The following is a 21,586-nucleotide window of genomic DNA, read 5'->3' as shown; positions in this document are numbered from 1 at the left end:
ATTCAAGAGCAAGTAGAAATACACGCATGCTTTTAATTCTCTTCATTGCACAAATACAATGCATTTTATCACCTTAAATCATGTATGAAGTTTTCCCACAAAATCATTTTCACATACTTAAATGTACTGCACGAAGTGGGATTGTTGATTCTGTAAATAACACTCGTACTTGCAAGTCACCAACTGATCAAGTTTGAAATGAGAATATGCAAGGTAAACATTTTGGCCTGGAAGAACAAATGGCATGAGAGAACTGCATGGGCTTCCACGGCATGAACAGGCTGCTTTGGAAGCTACAGGACTCCTTCTTTAGCATTCACTTCTTCCAGCATAATCTCTACCCTGGGAGTACACTGGGTATACTCAGAAAGTTAGTTAAATTAGTCACACACTTGCTTTATTGCCAAGATAAGATAAAACAGTTCAAGCAATCTGGAAAATCTGTTCCCTGTCTGCTCTTCTTCAACAACAGGCTGTATAGTCACAAACCAAAAGTGTTTGTGGCATAAGGAACGTGCCTATTTATGATCCATGTTTTAGAAAGTAAATAAAGTATTCATGGCTATATCTCTGTGCAAAACTCGATCTCTCAAAAGCCAGATTTTAGACTAGAAAGACAATTACAATACAGAATGAATACTCAATATTGTATGTAATTAACACAGAATATTATGGGGTGAAACTTCTGAAAATATCACTTAAAACTGACCTTGGGCAAGAGCATTCAGAAGTTGCACAAAGTGAAAATAAAATTACAGCACAACTTACAGCACACTACAGCACAGCAATAAGATTCAGATGAATTCAGAGGGGAAAACAATGACACCTCCTCTTCCAGTATCACAATATAAATCTTAGATCCCTAATGAAATCAATAGGAGCTTTGCCACAGAATCCAGCAGAACTGTCACTTCACCTGTACTGCAATATTCTCTACATGTGGCCACTAGATGTTATGTCCAACCTTTAAGAATGCGCAAAGCAGTTAAAGTCAAGTGTAGTAACTTTTCGTCACACGTACGTACCTTACCTTTAGCTTCATTTTCACTGTCAAGGACAATCTGAAATGACTCAGGAGCTAGTGCAAGACCTGCATTTACCAGAAGGGACCTCTTTTTCCTCACATTATCCTTCTGCGTTCCCCTTTTAGCCTACATAAAGAAAAGAACTAACTGTTATAAGGTTCATTTTTATTATATTCCTATTTCTTTATCTTTTTTTACTAAACATAACAGAATGCAGATCATAGAATTTGGTACTACCAAAAAAATACCTCTAGGGATTGTATATCTTCATATATCTTACACATCACTGCAGTACTATTGTTGTTGAAAGTGACTGTGGAACTTTGATCGTGACACGAATACATCAAAGATGACTGAATACAAAGTACTGTTCATGCACCTCATGGATCTTTACAGTATATTCCTCAGTGTATAACCTGTCATTATGTTATACTTTCTTAAATAAAGAACAGTATTTATTTAGAAACCAACAATAACATTGTTGTGCAATAACTAGGAATTGCTACAAAATATAAAAAATTCCTAGTCCACTCAGAATTAGCCAAAGTCAGAGGAGGTATAAGTGCTTTTTTTTTTAAAATAACATTTAAACAGAGTAAGCGTGCATGGAAAGGCATTAAAACTAGACAAAAAAAAAATCTTCACTGTTCTTTGTCTTAACAATAGACATATCAACTCACCAGCAGCTTTCCAGTGGTGATTTTAGGTTCAGTGAACACGTCTTAATTTCTGTGAATATCCCAAAATGGTGTATAGCTGAAATTTCTTTTAACCAACTAACAATCAGTTGCCAATATGATTTTTGTTCAGGTGCTGAGGCATCACAACAGAATTAGGTGGAAAAACTCTTGACAATGACTACACTGTGACTTTAGATTATATTATTTAGCATCATTTGTAACTGTGACATAAAACTGATTTATATCAAAGCCAGCTAGGATGTTGAGCTATTTGGCCACTACTCCCCTCATTAATTAAAACATTGTTCCATGCAATGAAATCTTAATTGTTGACAATTACGAATAGGCTTCTTTTTTGCTGATATTTTTGCTAATTAATAACTTCCCCTCCCCCCCAAGAAATAAGCTTTGAACACAACTGGAAAAAATCCTCTATTGTAGTCTTCAGAGCGTGAAGCAGCATGACCACCATAGAGAGAATTCAAAGAGTTTTTCAAGGCCACCAACGAATGCCAATTTGCTGAAGGCAAGCTAATGCTGGCTCTACTAATATGCAGTTCTACTAAACAGCTGGCTTTCCTCTGCCAGAATTTAATAAGCAAACCTATTTCAGCTACTGACTTTATTCCTCATGATTACCTGTTCAATCATCATTACTGCCCGTTCCTCTAGACGCTCAGGTGACTTATACAGCATAGTGCACAAACGAAGACGGTTAAAAGTCAGTCTTAGATATTCTTGATACTGCCCATTATGGTTCAGACGTATAGCTTTTTGCAAATGTTCCACAGCAGCGTCTATTCTATCCCCATCTTCTTCAATACGAGCTATTTCCATATGAACTTGGCAACGCAACAAAATCAACATGCTAAGGAATATGAATTTAAATATAAACTGTTAAAATGAGGCAAACTAAAATCCTTAGACATAAAAATTACCCAAAAGTGAAACTCAATAATTAAAAGTGACTCCAGTATGAAAATCGATATTCCCTTTTTAACTTACTTGTCACTCATTTTCACTATCATGTCTTTTTATTGAAATGACTTAGAAAATGTAACTGCATTTTACTTCCATTAACCCTGCATGAGAAAACACAGCCATGAGGAAGCAACACATCTTGCAGACGAACTGATCTTTGTGTATTAGCAGAACTCTTTTTCAGTACCACACTGAAGTTACCACTTAGGTATGCAAACCAAGTGAACAGATTTTCAAAAGCATTCATTAACTCTCGGAGAGAGCCCAATGTACTGGATAATGGTCACTTGTGATATAAGTTCACTCTCTGTTCGTAACATTTAAGTAGAAGCTAATACTTCTAAAAATCTAGCCCCGATTGCACTAGCTCATCACTTTTAAAGATTTGGCTCACCATAGGCATCCACACTCACTATAGGCAGTGTCTTTGCCCAGATGTTGCTAAAACCACTCTATGAAGTCAGCATGTTTTCAGTGAAGACTGCATGTTCACCAGTCTCAGGTACACTATGCTCCCTATCCATCACCTGCCCCAGGAAGCTGTTCATGACAGCTGTGAGCTCTACATGCTACTTGAGATTATTTCCAGGAAGAAAAACAAAAAATCAGATAAATGAAAGCAATCTTATGAAAAATAGAACAGAAGGAAGGTTTTCAAGGCTATCAAATGTCATGCCAAAGAGCTAATGTATGTCCACATTAGAGCTAACCTGACTGAGCAAGTATTGCCCTTTTACTGCTGACCCAAGTAGTTACAATCAATGCTACAACCAAAACAGAAATGAAGACAGGCAAATTAATAGGGACAAGTGATGTCATTCAGTCTCTAGTAACAGTACCCCCTCAGAGCTGGGGTTGAGTCTACTGGATTGTCAGGAATATATGGATAACAAAAGCCAAAACCCTACCCCCAAAACCTAACCTGCAAGCTTTTAGAGAAAAAGTGTCATTACTGACATTTAGTAGAAATATCAAAGTCACATATGCTGATATTGCACTCTTTATATGGAAAGCATAAGAAATGCTTGAATAACAGTATAGTAATACAATATAGTGGTTTTATATATCTGTATATCTGCTTCTTCAGGCTTCTGTTTCCTCCTTATGCAACTAAAAAAAATCGCATTTTAAAAACACTGAAAATATATTCCTCACCTACCTCTGTAATACTTTTATCAGAAACCACCTACCGTTCTGCTGAAATGACAGATTATGTCGATTGTAACTAGCTCTACTACAAAAGTTATGATCTTTATTCTTAGTAGTCAGCCTATGTATAGGTCCAAACTTAATTAAGTACCACATACTAAGGTTTACTTGTTCCACTCAAATTAACGGAAAAAGCGAAGCCATTTAGCTGCTTAAGGTTAAGTACAGCATAACAGCAAACAGAATACATCTAAAAAAACTATACATTTTCTTAATACAGTAGGTTTTTCAGTTAGAAAGAAGGATCACCGAAGATGCAAAAATAGTATCTTGCAAGAGGTGTCTTATTTGATAGGTAATACAGAAGTCATGATGGTTTTTAAAAGTAATTTTTTAATTGTATGTTTTTAACCAACAAAAGTGATGTTAATACAAGAATCTAAACCACATTCCAACACATTTACTCATGGTGCAGCTTTGGAATTTTCTCACATAATTTTGATTAATTATAGTATTTTTCAGTTCCTAAAAAATGTCAGTATTTGCTATAGGCCATTAAACAGTGTAAGATTTTGCCTGAAAGGAACCTGTATTTAAATGATTATCAAGGAAATGTATGCAATACGCAGATGTTAATTTATTACAAGATAGTGGAAAATTTTCAAAGATACTTAACATCATAGAGCTTGAGCTTTTAAATGAGTTTGATGCTCAGTCATTAGACCCTTCAAAGTAAAAAATAAAAAAAAGTATACAGCATAGAAAGTTACCTGTCAATCTCTTCAAGGACATCAGCAACTGCTATCAATGGCTTTCGCACACGTTGATACAAATTGTGTTGTAGTAGTGGCAAGCACAGATTCCACTGGGTTGTACAAACAACCTGAATCACATCAGGATCTCCCAATTGAACTGCGTGTTTTAAGGTTAACTCAAGATTTTTTATCAATTCCAGCTGAGCCTACACAAATGAAAAATTAATTAGCATATATTGCATTTAATGAATACAACTTCTTACACATTCCTCCAAATTTTAATGTTAGGGCTGTTTCCAATAGAAAGCAGTCCCTCAGCCAGCAGACTTCGGAAACTTTTTTTTTTTTAATAAATTTTTGCTAAAAATACTTTCTTTAATAAAAACTTTTTTTTTTTTTAAATAGGCATTGATAACTAAGGAGTATTTCTTTTAGGTACTCCATGCTACTACTACATACTTCAGGCAGAAGGCTGTCAGCTATACCCCTTTCTTATGATAAGCAGAAATTGATAATTGTGAAACATCTGTGAATTCAGAAGGCTTAGCTTCTTTTTCATTTTTATGCTAAGTGACAAATGCAGTGTAGGAGAGGAAAAAAAGAAATATTATGAATGGGGTTTGCCATACTGTCAATTAAACTTGGTGCCTATTAAATCTAAAAGCAAATCTTTACCTACAGTAACAGACACTCGCTAATTATTAAGTTCTTTTTAGAGGTTGTGCAATTGAAAAAAAAAAAAAAAAAAAGAAAAAATCAACAAAAAAACTTCTCCAACTGCATACACTGTGGTAGGAATATTTAGAAATACCTAAATATCTAAACACTCTACTTTCTATTTAAGCAGTATTAGCAGTGTTTCATATTATGAGGAATCAATGAAAATTTTTTTCAAAACGCGAATGGCATTTCGGAACTCCAAAATGAGAACAGTTGTAGATAAGAGTAAATTTATGCACTAACACTATCAATTTCCAGGAAGCATATTCATACTTCCTATTTTAGGAACTTTAGGTACCTCTAATAGCTGTTCTAAATTGCTCATTGTAGGCATCTATCTAATCCCATTGATAATATTGACAATTTAGGCTTCTGCTTTTGATGGTCTGAATTATAACTGAGTCAACTGACTATAGAAATCTAAGAAAATCCTCCCCAGTGTGACAATTTATCAGGAATAATCTGCATTCCTCTGACAGAAGAATTCGTATGAGATCGCGCATAGCATGTAATAATAGAGAGTGTTGCCTTTGCATGCCTCAATGCTACCATCTTTACTCTTGGAAAGTAATATATTATGAACCTTTATAGTCAGACAAAAGACTTAAGGGAAGAATATACAACTGTTGTTTATTTTTCCCTGTTTTCTTCTTGGCAGTCCAATTAATTTAATTAATTTAAGAATATAAAGTTTAAAAGAATTTCTGATTAGTATAATGTAATTAAGACACACGAGTCAAATGTAATTTTCCACGTTTAACAAATTAAAACTTTTACTTTTCTCTCAAATTTAATGGTAAAGAACATACCTCAACGACTCCTTTGGTATAAGTCACAATTTTATTGCCAATTTTTTTTATTTCATATTCACATTCCAGGCATTCTATTTCAATAAGTTTCCCTTGCTCCTAGGAAGTATTAATATAGAAAACACTAATTTTAGTAATTAAAAAGGAACAAAAAGAAGATTAAACGCATGCAATTACACTAATACAGCACTGTTCTTTCTTACTGAAAATCTCACTATACTAGCTAATTAACTGAAACAACAAAAAGGGAGTAGAATTTGTTGTTTCAACAGCAGTCACTTCTTACTAAGCCAAAGGTGTAAGCAGTCCTAGTAGATTCTTGCTCACTAATGTCATTAAAAAGGTACATGCTTGGAATAAATGAGAGCTAGTCACGACAGAAAGGATTCATCTTGACGGGCAGTGCAATTCTTAAGTGAAAAAACAGGTTAGATCTTTAATACCTCCGGAAAGATCTGGCTATTAAATCACACAAATTATATGTATGGATCATCTAAGATACTTTGTATTTGGTTTCATATGGTGCAGTAGGGAAAGCCAGGCAGCATCTCCATTCATCATTCATTATCAACTATTACTGAATCACTCAGCATGACCTTTGTTAATTTAACATCCCCATGACCGCAAAACAGATGAGATCTTAAAAAACTAATATGAATGTAGAACTGCCACTATCATGTAATGACAAATACATAGAGAGATGGAATTCATGTTATGGCTGAGAAATCTCTCAGTATTTGGCAAAAGCCAAGGAACTGGAACTTGATACAGATTTCTCTCACTCTAACGTGAAGAGGTCACTGTCAAAATGATGCTGGGCAATCTGAAGTTGGTCACTTAAACACTCACTAACTCTAAGGGAAAAGAGAAGGTTGAAATAGAAGCAAGGCTTCTCTACTGCTACCACAGAAGGGATACTTGCTGTCAGTGTCTATACAAACACTCAATCTAAATCCTTGTGAATCTTTGATCTAGGGGATTTAAACATATCTTCCAGTGGAATGCTACGGAATTGTGTATGATTTTAGACTTGCGGGAAATTTTCAGAAAAAATAGGCCTGAGGCAGACACCTGGAATAAAAAAAATCGGTGAGGATAAGTAAAATTTACAAGTAAATCAAAGTAGGATCATTATAATAGAAATTTGGAAATAGGTTTCGAAATGTGTTTGGCAGCGTTTCCCACTTATATTTCTTTACACGCACATTTCAGATAACTAAAAACTTACTCATGGTGATCACAACACAACCAGGCACTTTTTCATCCATTTTTGTACCCAAAAAACATACTGATTTTCTGAATACAGTGACGAACAGTTCTGTTTCTCAACAGGTGTACTTGTTTTGGCTGGAATAGAGTTAGCTTTCTTCATAGCAGCTGGTATGCGACTGTGTTTTGGATTCATGCTGGAAACAGTGTTGATAACACAGGGACGTGTTAGTTATTGCTGAGCAGTGCGTACACAGAGTCAAGGCCTTTTCTCCTTCTCACACCGCCCTGCCAGTGAGCAGGCTGGGGGTGCACAAAAAGTTAGGAGGAGACACAGGCAGGACAGCTGACCCCAACGGACCAAAGGGATATTCCAGACCTTATGATGTCATGCTCAGCAATAAAACTGGAATGAGAAGGTTGGCAGGGAGGGCGCTGCTCAGGGACTGGCTGAGCATTGGTCAGTTGGTGGTGAGCAATTGTTTTAATTTGCATCGCTTACCTTTTCTTGGGTTTTATTTTTCTGTTACTTTTTTTCTCCTCTTTTCCTTAAATTTTTTTTTTTTTTTTTTTTTTAATTATTACACTGTTTTTATCTCAACCCACGAGTTTTCTTACTTTTACCCTTCCGATTCTCTCCCCCATTCCACCGTCGGGGGGAGTGAGTGAGCAGCTGTGTGGTGCTTAGTTGTTGGCTGGGGTTAAACCACCACAACAGGGAAGGAACAGAAAAAACAAATCTCAGAGTCAGCTGGACGTAAGAATCAAAAAGGGCATACACATTGAAAGATCAGTTATTAAGGAGACCAGATTAAAATTTTAATCTAAGAATACCCCTACTCTAACATTATAATAAAATGCTGCGGAAGAGTAAAAATTATTAAATGTTAGTAAATAACAAATCAAATAATTGTTTGCTGGAAAATGAATCATTCCTACTAAAGGAAACCGGGAAATGTATAGGAACAAACAGCATCAGAAAAGATCCACGCAAAGGAAAGGATTAGGGAGTGCAGTTTGTGGCACAACATCTCTGGATTTCTCACTGCAATGAGAGAACTATACTGCTTAAGTCCTACTTTCCGGAAAAGGTAACAACTTTGGGGCTTTACTTTTGGCAAGCTTTCTTGAACTCCTCCTTCCATCAGTCCCCTAATCATGCTCCAGACAAATGCTCTGTTTTCTCCTCATCAAAATTAGAATCTATGTGCTGTTCTGCAAGGTTGGTATAGTACTCATAAAGACTAAAGTGAATGTATGTAACATTAACTGGTTTTAGAGCTTACATCTTGGTGACCAATTACAATCTCAATGGGTAAACCGGTTAAATCTTCAAAACCTACAGGCAGCATTTAACTTCCAATCAAACTGTTCCACAGATAACATTTTAAAAAAATAGGCAAAAATTTACAGTTAACATTTATTTGCCAAAACTAACTGCACTGCTAATTACCCTGTGCTACCTATACCTTACCTTCTGACCTTACATCTTCTCTCTAGTTTAGGAATAGATCACTTATCCAAGTAATTATTTATATTAACGAATATATAAACAATACAGAGATGGACAGAAGATCCCAGAACCATCAGTATTATTTTTGAAGTATAATCACAATGGGGGGAGGAGGTGTTGTAAAAAAGAAAATCAACCATAATTAATACTTACAGTAATCCCAGCTCTCTTCAAATCAAGTATACAATCATATGCAACCTTAATGCAGTTTACTTTCATAGAAAAACGAGCTAATTCCAGAATCAAAGGAATCCTTCCAAAATAGAAAAACATCACTTCAGAAAATCTGATACTGCTCTTTTATGGAATTAGAAAAACACTATATGAAAGTTACTTTGTGCAATATATCTGAAAACCTTTAAGTCATCTGAATATTAGAGGACATGATTATACTAGTAACTACTAGTAACTACAGTTAACAAGGAAAAAGGAAAAAGATTAAAGGTGGCTACATGAAAAATACAGAAGTTCATCTGTTTGTGGAAAATAATTAGTATACTTCTACTGTAGTCCTGCACAAACAGTTCCTGAAGAACATAAAAAATACAGAATGAAATGTATGCAGCACAAAGATTGTGAAATAGCAAACAAAGATTGTGGGTAATTCTGTAAATACAATGCAGTCAACTAGCACACAAGTTAAAACACTCAAATCCATTGGTCACAGATGGGTAAGATAAGAACACAGAACACACACAGTAGGAGACTGTGTTCTAAATGTTTGGATCTTCGTAAATAACCGAATGAGCATAGTGTACTGTCTGGGACAGAAGTAGTAATCAGATGCTTGAATGTCGTCAAAGAATATTGACCTTAACAAGTAAAAATGCAGTATTATTTCCATATGTAACAGCTGTGATATAACTACTGGAATAGAGAGTTCAGTTTAGTCTGCACTTCAAAATTATGCTGAAGAATTGGGAAGGGCCCCAAGAAAAGCTAAAAATGAACTAAAGTCTGAGAAGCACTTGTCAATTCTAAGACCTTTTAAAAATCTCATTTTATCAACAACAAAGGGTTATGGAAAGATTTAATCACGTTATACAAACAGCTACATGGAAGAAGATATTTAATCTTCGATTCTTCAATAAAGCCTAACAGGATCTTTGTCTTTCTTTAAGATGACCTAAGCACTAACACAACACAAACTACTACAACTAAGTACGAGTTCCTCTCTTCAAGGTCAACAGGAATTTTGACAGGCTTCAGGGAAAGCAGGATCAGCTTCAGCATCAACTTTCATGGGGCTCTGACAAGTAAAACTCACCTCCCACTGAGAACAGATGCTGGAGGTACATCATATTGTTTCAGAAGTTCATATACAGAATGCAGATTTGCGGTGGCATCACTTGGAAATTCATTTGTGTCCCACTGCCTGCAATATATTAGGAATTGATCATAATCTTTTCACAAGAGATATTATTGCATTAAAAATTTGAAATAACTCTCCTAACTTTAGAATGGATGACTCTTAGTCCAATGTATCAGTGGGATACCTGGATTTTGAGATATCAAAGAAAAAAAATTTTAAAATCAAGTCAACAAACCCTACTTCAGTATGCCAAGCAAGTTACTCAGAGACAGCCAGATATGAAGCACAAAGAATATTCCAGCATAAGAATTAATATTTCAGATGGTAAATTTTAGTCCAGAAGCAAAGAAAAATGGTGTGCAAAACTCCTTTCCTATAATGTCAACATAAATTAATCCACTAAGAAAATAATTAATACTTTTCAAATGGGGAAGTGTTGAGACATTGAAAAAAAATTAAATGAGATTTTGTTATGAAGTCTAATTTTCAAAATTGTTTTATGACTTCAAAATTTTAAAAGTTTTAAAAGTATTATGCTTCCCATCCTCGCGATCCACGCGTTATATTTTAGGTGTGATTTCCCCATTTCATCTTTACTCTTTTACACGAGTTGTGTACTGAACTGAATCTGTTGGATACAAAAATGTATTTCAATCTCTTAAATTCTTTCACCTGAGAATATCTGTATAACACACTATTCCCTATATTCCCAAAGCACTATCTCACTTTTTAGCTGAGGCTGTTCTCTAGACAGGCCTGACACTTAGTACCCAAACTGTCATTATAGTTTTCCGTTTGAGAAACTAATCTTTGCTGTAAATTTTTCTACTGGCATATGGGATGCCAGAACCTGACCCTACCTCTGTAATATCAAGCATCAAAGTGCAAGTGGAAGGATACATTTTAATACTTACAATTTTAACATCTGCATTTTATAAATAACTGAAAAATGGATGGAATTTTGTATTTCCTTCTCTACCTGGGAAATATCCATTAGTTTGTGATATACCTATAAAATAACAATTTAATTATTAATTGACTGAATAAGCAAACAAAGGACAGACACTCAACAGGGCTAAAATAAAGCAGGTATGTTGACTGTAGGCTTTTTCGTGGACTTTAAGAGCAGTGAGGCTACTACGATAATCTATGTTGTTCTGCATAGATACCACAAAGATCACCTAGTACAGCTATACTAATCTTCACATAGTGAGGATCAGAAGTATTAGCAGAAATCTAAATGTGGAACTAACATCTGAGTTAGAATTCTAATGAATGCATTTTTAATAACACCTTTTGATAGCACTCATTCTGAAATCATCTCATCCAGCTATGAGAAATGAGTCCTATTCAAATTTATCTGTAGCTATAATTATATATAACAAAAAATATTATGAAGAAATGACAATAAACTGTAGTTACTTCAATTTAACTGTAGAGTTACACATTAAATGTGTGCACATCATTTCTTCTGACTCTCTCACACTGATTGCCCACAGCAATCAATACTGATTACTTAAGCTGTACTGGAAAAGTAAGTTTTGCAGGCCTTAATTATGCTGTTACTAAAGCACTCAATAGTGTGGATCAGACTTCTGTAGCCCTGCTGAGACACATAGCCCAAGTACAATTTTAGAACTACTTTATTCTTCTGTTTACAGCCACTGTCAAATAGCTTCGCTCAACACTGCCTCTAAAAAATAAAAAAGTAATTTTAACCTTGCCTATATGTTATTGCTTCATTACTACCACACCTCTGGAAGGTTGTATATTGGTTCTCTTAATTCAAATGTTAGAGAACTTTATATTATAAATCTATGCTCTTGAAATGCAGTGATTGGGAGTGGACAAAAAAAGACAATAGTGTAGCAGAATGAAAGAAAATATGACTGCATGCAACTTACAAGTTTTATTTGCCTATTTCTGCTTTTGCCACATTCATCTTCACCATCTTATTTCCCAAATTAAGGGCATGCAAGAACTATGAACTGCTGTCACATGCTCCGATTCCTAGAACTATTTATAGGGTTCAAGTTGGGTCATTTAAGTATTTATCAGCATGAGAAAAGTCAACAGATGCTAAATATGCCCTCAATGGCATAAGGCGGGTTAAGTTGCACCCACTACACCTTCTGTGTTAATAGTAATTATTCCCGTACAGAATGTTTAGGGGTAGCAACAGTTATCCCAATGATGTTATGTTGTATTAAAATAACAGGGAGCAGTAGCGAGCTCTTTTGTTTATAGTATCAAAAATATACAAATTGTAAAAATCTCTGCATATCTACTGTATCGTTTGGTAGCTCACAAAACTTAAATGAAGGAAACAACATATTTAACAAGTATAACTATGATCTTATGAAATGTACCGAAAGCTCCTGTCTTACTGGGAGTTTAAAATATTTTACAGCATTACCATTAAAGAAAATATTTGAGAGTATTTCTCTGGAACATTTTCCTTAATAAAGATTGCTGCAGTACATGAAAACTCTTTCGCTTCTTTCAGTTTTGAAGCATCCAGGAAGCACTCGAGTAAATTTCTGCAGATCAAACAAATATTTGTATTAAATATTTATTAATGCTTTTTGAAATAATTCTTACTTGTATTTTTTCAAAAAACTCTTTATATTCAAGGTACCACTCCTAAATGCAGTACAAGCAATTAGTGCGGTAAGGCATTGACTCAAAAAGGAGAGATCCTTTAGCTTCTACGTCTTTGTTTCTTCCTGAGATACACAGCTAACATATATTTATTGCAGATCACAAAAATAATCTTGGAAAAGGAGACTTTTGTGAAAATTTTTCTCAACAGGATACCTGGAATTAAAATGATTACTTATTTAAAGTTGTATGAGAAAAACATGTCTATGAGATGTATTCTAAGATTGTCCCTTAACTACTAGAAAAGCTAGTATTTCAAAGCCATCTAGCAAAATAAAACTATTCAGGTTGGAAACTGCAACATATCTACTGGGTTTTCAATACTTTATCTGATTTAACTGAAAAAGAGCCTGTGATTCCGTGAAATAAATTAAAAACAACGACAATAACAACAAAAATTATTCAAAAAATAAATACAAATGTAAGAAAAAAATAAATGCTACCATTAGTTTCATAACACACACACATTGTGTGCACTTGCTAGTTCTCATCAATATCTCAGCAAGAGTACATTTGGTATAAAAAAACTGCATGCATGGTATTCTAGATAACCTTTAGCATATCCTTTGGAATGTTTTGTTACTTAATTTTTTATTTCCCTCCAGTTTCCGCTAATAAAGAAAATGCTGCATAGCAATAAACCATCAGTCATAGACCAAAGAAATAGAAAAGTTCACAAAGAGAAAGGAAAAAACTGTGGCAGAAGCGTAACAGGAACTCGAAGCGGTCTGTAGAATAGCAGACCAAAACATCTCTGAGAAAAGGTTGTCTGACCTTGAAAAAATACATGGATGCTCTTCATTTTGCACATAAAACTGTTTCTCTCAGTAGAGATATCTCAAGGTTTATGCTCCAGCTTTACTCAAGAAATGCAAGAATGGTAATACATTGATATTGATACACCATTTATTACCAATTATTATCAAATTATTATCAAATAATTGATAATAATGCAAATGTATATAATAGTACTGATACTGCACTGGGTTGATTGTGAGGGTTTTTTTTTACTTCCATTTTAATCTGGCTTAGCTTCACTTCTAATCTAAGTCAATGAATTAATCATTTAAGACTTTCAGTTAGATTAATTAACATGATAAAATAATCTGGGCACAGACATAATTTATACAATTATGCCCTCAAAAGAAGACAGTATCAGCCTTAAATATATGTGGCCACTCCATAAAAAATGACACACTGCTCTCAACAACTATCAATCAACTGCATTGTACCAAGATGCTTGAGCAGGAGGGCTGGACTAGGTGATCTTGAGAAGTCCCTTCCAACCTCAACTGTTCCATGAAGATGGCAGAACCAGGGGCCTTTCACTGAGAAAATGTATGCTTTGTTATAACCCAGGACTGTTAACTCCAGCAATTTAATCAACCTCCATTGTCAAAGGCTCTCACATTCTAAAGAATTCAAGGAAAACTAATCTTTTAACGTGGATCTCATACTTCCTAAGAAAATAATTTCCAAGAATATTTTGCTAAAACCCTTTACTCTGTCTGAAGAAAACTCCTTCACACGTATTTTTTCTTAGCAGAAGTCACTATGTTTAAACACAAAAATATTTAAATTCTACCATCTGAACAACCCGCTGATGATGTCTGAAAAATAAGTGTGCAGGTGTCATCGTATCCACACTGTTCAACACGCAATGGGAAGTCAGATTGAGACCACTTATACATAGCTCAAACAAACAAGGATATTTTCAATAGATACACTGATAATTATTTAAGCATATTGTATCATATGGTAACATGGACCTTTCTGCTATTCTCATTATGGAAAAATGTATTTAAAGGCAACGCATCAAAAAGTATTAATTTATTCAGTCACTTAAAACCCAACAGCTATAGCAGAAAGTAACAACTTACACGTCTATTTAAAAACTCTGTATTTGTGCCTATCTTTTAAAATTACATTTAATCAGGTTGCATTTTTCATTTCCTTATACAAGTAATAAGGACTTTCAGTCATGCTTAATAAGAACATCCTTGAAATGGGGAAAATAACTACAATGTACTTCTTCAGCCACGAATTGTCTTCAGTGAAATATCAATTTTTAAAGATTCTGACAATAATTCATTATTTAATTCAGTGTAAATTACACTATACACACTTCTGAACAGTATGTATGCAGAAAAACCTATATATTTCCTAAATAAAACCTTAAATTGGTTGACAAATTTCAGTTATGACAGACATAAATATGGAAGGCATTTTTATCCAACTCTAGATCACTAATTTCTTCCCTAAAAACTATAAGACTTTTAATTCTAAATTTTTTGCATAATACTTAAAGATATTGTGTAAATTCACCTTGTTGGGAGGTTTAACTCTCAAATAACAGTCTATTCCCCTTCATTAATTCCCAGAAAGAAAACCTGTTGGTTTAAATCTTAAAGCCTTGTTTATGCAAGTTATTTTCCCTTTCATAACTTTAGGGTTCTTATTTTGCATAAGACTGGTTAAAAGAAGACCTATTTCATTTATGCTTAGAAACATTAGGCCAAGCAGTATACCCAAATTAGCAGGGACAGCCTTTAATTTAATACTGAACAAAACTGGATATAATACTAATTAGAAAGGAAAAAGCTTGATCTAAACTAACTACATTGATAAGAACCACACAGGACCAAAGTGTACATCAAAGCATGTGACTGACATATAAAAACCACATCACTACTGACGACGACTCATCTCTGTATTCTTAATTGCTGTATTTGCAATACAACTACTTATTTTGCTCACTGATTTTTCATAAAGTTTCATTTCAGCATACAGTTATGGGTTAACATGAGGAAAAAAATAGTAAGAAAGATAACTTAGGTCAATATATATGAAGTCTTCATAACGAAGGAGGAGGAAATTAGAAGGTATCCTGAATATGTTCTCACAGTCTTACCAGGCTGTTCCTTTCTCTTCAGGGATCAGAGGACAGAAGAGATCTTTGTTTATCTATTTAAAAGTTATGTTTCTTTACTGAAAAAAATAGTTCTTAAAGAAAACAGGAGTTTGTCTTTCTCCTTACTTAAAAGGACTGAACATATGCAATGACTCAAACACTACATCCAAAATGACTGTCATACTTCAGATCGGACCTAGGGCCTAACTGCCTCTGCCACTAAAATTTTAACCTCAAAGTAAATACTGAAATGAAGCCCCTCTCATGTTAAGTGTCCATTTATGTATCTTTAAGAGTTATGAATTAAGCTTTCCACAATAAATGTATCTACAATGTTACCAATGAAATATACATTATTAAAGACCACCTGAGGTGGCAGCCACATGTACAAGAGGACTACAGCATGCCTATAGGTAGGGGCATTAATTAAACTTACATCATGAGTTCTGCTCTCCATTCATTGTCTTGCTCTTCAGCTTGGTTTAACGCTTTAACAATCTGATAAAGGCTGGGAATAAGACAATAGCGGAATCCAGGCTTAAGATATGGCCTCACAAGTTGCCAATAAAGAACTGAGGCATTATATATCAAAAAATAATATCTGAAAAACAAGAATGAAGAATTTAGTATTTCATGGACTTAGATAAACATAAAATTACAGACAGAGTATTTTAAGACACTTCTAAGAAGCACAAATTGGAACTTTTCCTATGTGTTTAGATAAAAACCAATCCTGACTAAGAACTGAGAACGCAAGGACCGCACAAGAATACAGTAACTCCTGCAACTACACTCTGTCCAGTAATTAACCACTTAAAGTAAGCTAACATGATGCTCTCTTTCTGCAGAGCATAAATATACAAGGGAAGAAATGTTCAGAGATATCTACCAGCCTTAAGTACGTTGATTTATCCCATCTATTTAAGACTGTTCAATATTCTTATATTGTTGCAGCATGCACAGCAGTTACAGAAGTGCAGTAACAAAACGGAAGAAAAATCCACAAAAGCAAAAAAAAATACCAAACAACAAAAGTCCAGACTACCTAGAGAAAATCAGAGACAAACAACTATGAAAACCTAACTCAGTAACATTTCCTGAGATTTAAACAGTTAATCCTATCAGTAGGGCTTACCTTCGATCATGGGTGGCAAAATCTATTGCCTTCATAAAAAACAGCACAAACTTTTCGAACTCTTCCTAGAACAGAACAAAAAAGTTGTTCATGCAATTTAAATATGGCTTTTATAAATCAATAAATTATTTTCTTATTTCAACATGTTCACATCTCATAATTTTTATTTTCAGACTACTCTCAAATAAAGCATACTGCCATAATAAGTTGCTGCCATATAAACAGAATAACTAAAATCAGTAGCATTGCCTATTACTATGTTTTCCTGATTTCAAATTTTAAGACTATATTTTCAGTTTCTTTCATTTCTGCCAAACTTTAATTATCAGGACTGAAATTTTCCAGAACAGCAAAGCTGTGTACTTTTTAAGCTTTCAGCAAAGAAAGTTCAGAAACGTCCAAGAGCAAAGTCAGGGGAAAAAAAATAATATTAGTTTGTTCCATTAAAAAACTTGAGGTATTATTTACTTTAGAAAAGCTCCAACAAGAATTTGTCAACTGAATGGTGTGTCAGGCATGCTCTTTTTATTGTTAAAGCAGCTGGGAAGCAGCTTTTCAGAGGAGGACCTGGGGGTCCTGGTGGAGACCAAGTTGAACACAAGCCAGCAGCATGCCCTTGCCGCCAAGGTGGCTAACGGTGTCCTGGGCTGCCTTAGGAAGGGTATCGCCAGCAGGTCGAGGGAGGTGATCCTTCCCCTCTGCTCAGCACTGGTGAGGCCACACCTGGAGTGTTGTGCCCGGTTCTGCGCTCCCTAGTAGGAGAGAGACACGGACACTGTGGAGCGAGCCCAACGAAGGGCTGCAAAGATGATGAAGGGACTGGAGCATCTCTCATATGAGGAAAGGCTGAGAGAGTTGGGACTGTTTAGCCTGGAGAAGGAGGCTCAGGGGGGATGTCATCAGTATGTACAAATACCCAAAAGGAGTGTGTAAAGAAGATGGATGAGATCATAAAAAGGGATTTTTGAAAGCCTAAGAGAAAGATGCAGTGGAAATGGCAAAGCGGAGGTGGAACTGGATGGGCAGGAAGGGAATAACACCAGGGGACTCTCTATAGTGAGACAGAACAGAATAACTAAAAACTCCAAGAGAGCTGGGACTGATTTACTGGACTCTCGAACTGGCATAAGAAGGCTACTGAGCAATGAGTGGGAACTGCCTAGATAAAGAGAAAACCAGAATTAAGAGCCTGAGAGGTATTAGATACTAAAGTAGAAAAGTTGCACTTGGCCCTTAAGAACATAAGCATCTTAACCAGCTAACAAGGATTCCTTAGGATGGAAACCAAAACAAGGACAAATTTATCTTTTCTAAGTAATGATGATTACTAGTCACACAACATGAGATGTTGTGCCGCTCTTATTTTCCCAAATGATTTAGGAACACAGCAGTGAAAAAACTTTACAATGGATACAAAGTGTATCTTAAAAGCACATTACAACATGCAGCACAAGGGAACCAAGTCAGGACTGCACATACTAAGACAATTCTTAATTTCTAAGAAGTTAGCAAGAGTCAAGAAGAAAACAGCAAAATTTGGCTGAGATTTAGAAAACATCACAGAATAGTTTGTTTAATTTAGAAATATAAAAGGCTAACTGGACATTAGAAAATACTTTTCAAATGTGTACAGAGTTTTAAAGGGACCACTGATGAGTTGTTCTGCGCATGCACTCAGAGAAGGTAGAGAAAGTACATATAATAGGGAAAATATTCTAGCTTGAAAGTTAATTCAAACACATCATTCAAAGAAACTACAGCAACATCTGTCAGGAAAATTTGTGAACACAAATACCACAAATATCTGTTAAGGCCATTTTAGTAGCCAGATATCGCTGACAAATTGCCAAAGCTGACTGACCACAGTACAAGGACAAGTGAAATACTGAAGACAGAAAACAGATCCCCCCTCCATTTTAAATTCAGCAGGAGGTAAAAACTACTCATCAGGTCCGGACATGGTATCACCAAGCAGTTAACACGCAGAAGCTTTTAGAACAGAAGTATCCTGCTGAGTCGCTACCAGAAAGCTTCATCTCTCGTTTCAAAAAGCCACATCCAAAGTACTACATGCAAAGGTTACTGATTAGTGGTGGAAGCACATTGCCACAAAAGAGAAATGAACTGTACAACCTCTCTGAGGGCCCCTTCAGTCTTCCATTTCCCACGATTCTGTGAAATGCTTAGTGTGATCCTGAATAAAACTCGTAACTGTTTTACCAGTTACAGTTAAATTTGTTCTGAAAGTATCATATTGATCTAAAAAGTGAAAAGGTTGACTTTAAAACAATCGACCCTCCGAAAAATTTTTCAAGCGTTCTTTTTTTTTTTTCCCCTCCTCAAAGTATTTGCAATATTAGTCTAATTCAGCTGGTAAGTTTTGTTTACTCCCAAACTACCCACGAATATATTTTCCTTTGATTTTTCCACAGCCCTAATCAGGACTTTATTTTATTTTTATTTTTATATTTTTATTTTAAATGACTGAAAGCAATACATAAAAACCTAGGAAGAAATACTCTTAAAAACTGGCTTAATATAACGCAACCTTCATAATTTCTCACCAAATTGTCTGTAGAGAGTGGAGTGTGCAACTGGCCTTGGCACAAATATGCTCTGCCAAGAAACTGGTTCACAGGAAATCTTCCTTTAAAATACATCTGTAGACAGTCACTGCTCATTTCCAGATATCCCAGCTAAGAGTAAAAAAAAAAAAATTTAATATTTGAAAAATGCAACAAATACTTAATTAACAATTGTTAGTTTTTAAAAATGCATGCCTGCTCAAAGTGTAACATCTAACTGCATACCAGTATGCAAAGAATATTCCACAAAGCTGCGTATCAGATCTGGTACAAACCCATTAAGATTTATTAAAATTTAAAGCAAGACTTTTGTCATTCCAAATGTGTAGAAAAATGCGTCCTTTATTTAACAAAGCTCCTTAGTCACTCAGTCATAGAACCCCTTACAGTATACAAAAAATGTTTCCTTTTTTAAAAGCCATTAACAGAATTGTTAACATAAAGGCAAAATTCTTAGTAGAATTTTTTTTTAAAAGGACGGACATTAGCCCACAGGATTTTGTATGAATGTCAGTGCTGAACGTTAATTTTCAGAAAACAGATAGAATTTGAGTGGCTTGCAGCTTGGAAAACAAAATTGTTTTATTAGAAACTCTGTCTGCTTGAAATCCAGTCACTTGTACCCATGGATTGAAAATGAAAAATACTTCAAAATTAAGAACCCCTACCACATTTTATAGAAGACATCTCAATTAGCAACAATCTTTCATAATTAGAATGTCACCTTTTCTTCTTTTGCCCAGTAGGGACTGTTCACAAACACATTTTCTTCAGTCATAACCAAATTGCTAACGTTAGTTTTCCATAACAAGAAAAAACAGGCATGGCAAACTATTTTATATTACTATGGTATACCTTGCGTATTTTGGTCTAATTACAAACTTCACAAACCACAGTTTGCTCACTGACTATAAATTATAATTTAGAGGCTGAGTCATAACTGAAAATGTACGTTTAAACAATTGCTCTCCAAAAACAGAAGAGTGTAATATTTTTCACAGGTACTTCTGGGAATATTTTTAAGTAGTAACTTTAACAACTGTAAATACAATATGTCATATAAACGTTTTTATTCAATACAGATAAACTGCCTAAATTACAAACCTGAAACGCTTGTTCAGCACATAAAACATATAAGTCGGTGCTGAAGTTATCTGATGAATCAAGTGCAGATTTTCCTTGACTGGCTGATTTGATCAACTCATAAGCATTCTTCAAAGCCTGAACGTCTGAAATAAAAAAGGAATAAAGAATGTAACAGACAATTTATGCTTCAAGGTGGACTGACAGACATGATTGCATTATTTCAAATCAACTATACAGCAACCTGTTTGTCCTTTACAGAAATAAATTATGCACGTTTAAAGAAAATAATGTCCAACAAATGTTGCTCAAAGTCAGCCACAGTTGTAGGATGAAATGTTAAGAACTCTCTCGCAATTTAAAATCACTAATGTTAGCACACAAGCGAACTATTGTGAAGGCCTGATTCACAATTCCCCGAACTCAACAGTACTCTTTCTGTTGACAGAGAAATTCGAGATCCAGTCCTTAAAGCTTTTACATGAAGTACACTTCACTGGAAGAAAACTAGATTAAATTAAGAACACTACAGCAGCCACTTCTATTCATAGCTTCGAAGCACATTTAAAGCATTCAGGGAAAGAATACGTTTTCTACATGTCTAGAAACAAAACAGATGAAGATCAAGCAGTTTTCGTGTTCCAAGTGTGATTTTCATTTCACTTATTTTTAATGACCGGCAAAACCTCGCAGCCCCCCGACGCCCTCTTACCTCGGCGGCTCTCCGCTGCCGAGAGCCGCTCCCTGACGGCCAGCTCCATGCCGCCGCCGCCCCGCCTCGCCTCACCTCAGCGCGCCCCGCCTCAGCCCGCGGCCGGCCGCCGGCGCCGCGGCCGAAGCTTCAGCCCGAGAGACGTGGGGCAGCTCTGCGGAACGAGTACGGGGCTTTGAGGAGGCGTCTTCCGACGAGACCCTCCGAAAGCTTCCCCGAACGACCGAGAGAACCGGCTGCGGAAGGCGCCCGCCCGGAGACGCCCGGCCAAGGCGGCCGCCGGCGGCCCCGCTGCCGCCCCGGCCCCGCGCCCGGCCTGCGACCCCCGTTGCTGCCGTTGCCGCTC

The 21,586-nt window shown here is 35.6% G+C and overlaps 1 protein-coding gene across 23 annotated transcripts in view; it reads right to left on the bottom strand.

Annotated features, from left to right (window-relative positions):
- CFAP46 (cilia and flagella associated protein 46) overlaps positions 1-21,586 on the bottom strand; it is a 108,749-nt gene that overhangs the window by 84,371 nt on the left and 2,792 nt on the right. For 15 of the 23 annotated variants that reach the window (XR_014227845.1, XR_014227846.1, XR_014227847.1 and 12 more), the window contains exons 2-14: positions 21,241-21,394; positions 20,550-20,674; positions 19,425-19,556; positions 16,861-16,925; positions 16,162-16,326; positions 12,570-12,693; positions 11,068-11,162; positions 10,109-10,216; positions 8,995-9,094; positions 6,120-6,218; positions 4,606-4,796; positions 2,345-2,573; positions 1,031-1,151 (exon numbers count right to left, since the gene is read on the bottom strand). Coding sequence is in view for 17 of the 23 variants with exons in the window: in XM_082308582.1 (XP_082164708.1) it covers positions 1,031-1,151; positions 2,345-2,573; positions 4,606-4,796; positions 6,120-6,218; positions 8,995-9,094; positions 10,109-10,216; positions 11,068-11,162; positions 12,570-12,693; positions 16,162-16,326; positions 16,861-16,925; positions 19,425-19,556; positions 20,550-20,674; positions 21,241-21,289 (1,603 nt within the window). In the remaining 6 variants the exon portion in view is untranslated. Of the gene's footprint in view, positions 1-1,030; positions 1,152-2,344; positions 2,574-4,605; positions 4,797-6,119; positions 6,219-7,946; positions 8,024-8,994; positions 9,095-10,108; positions 10,217-11,067; positions 11,163-12,569; positions 12,694-16,161; positions 16,327-16,860; positions 16,926-17,328; positions 17,419-19,424; positions 19,557-20,549; positions 20,675-21,240; positions 21,539-21,586 lie in introns of those variants that run through there. The other 8 variants (XM_082308587.1, XM_082308596.1, XM_082308583.1 and 5 more) reach the window with 8 other exon arrangements.

Source organism: Platalea leucorodia, assembly GCF_965183815.1.
Source record: "Platalea leucorodia genome assembly, chromosome: 4".
In the NCBI taxonomy this organism is placed as follows: Eukaryota; Metazoa; Chordata; class Aves; order Pelecaniformes; family Threskiornithidae; genus Platalea; species Platalea leucorodia.
This window is presented reverse-complemented; position numbering and strand designations above follow the sequence as displayed.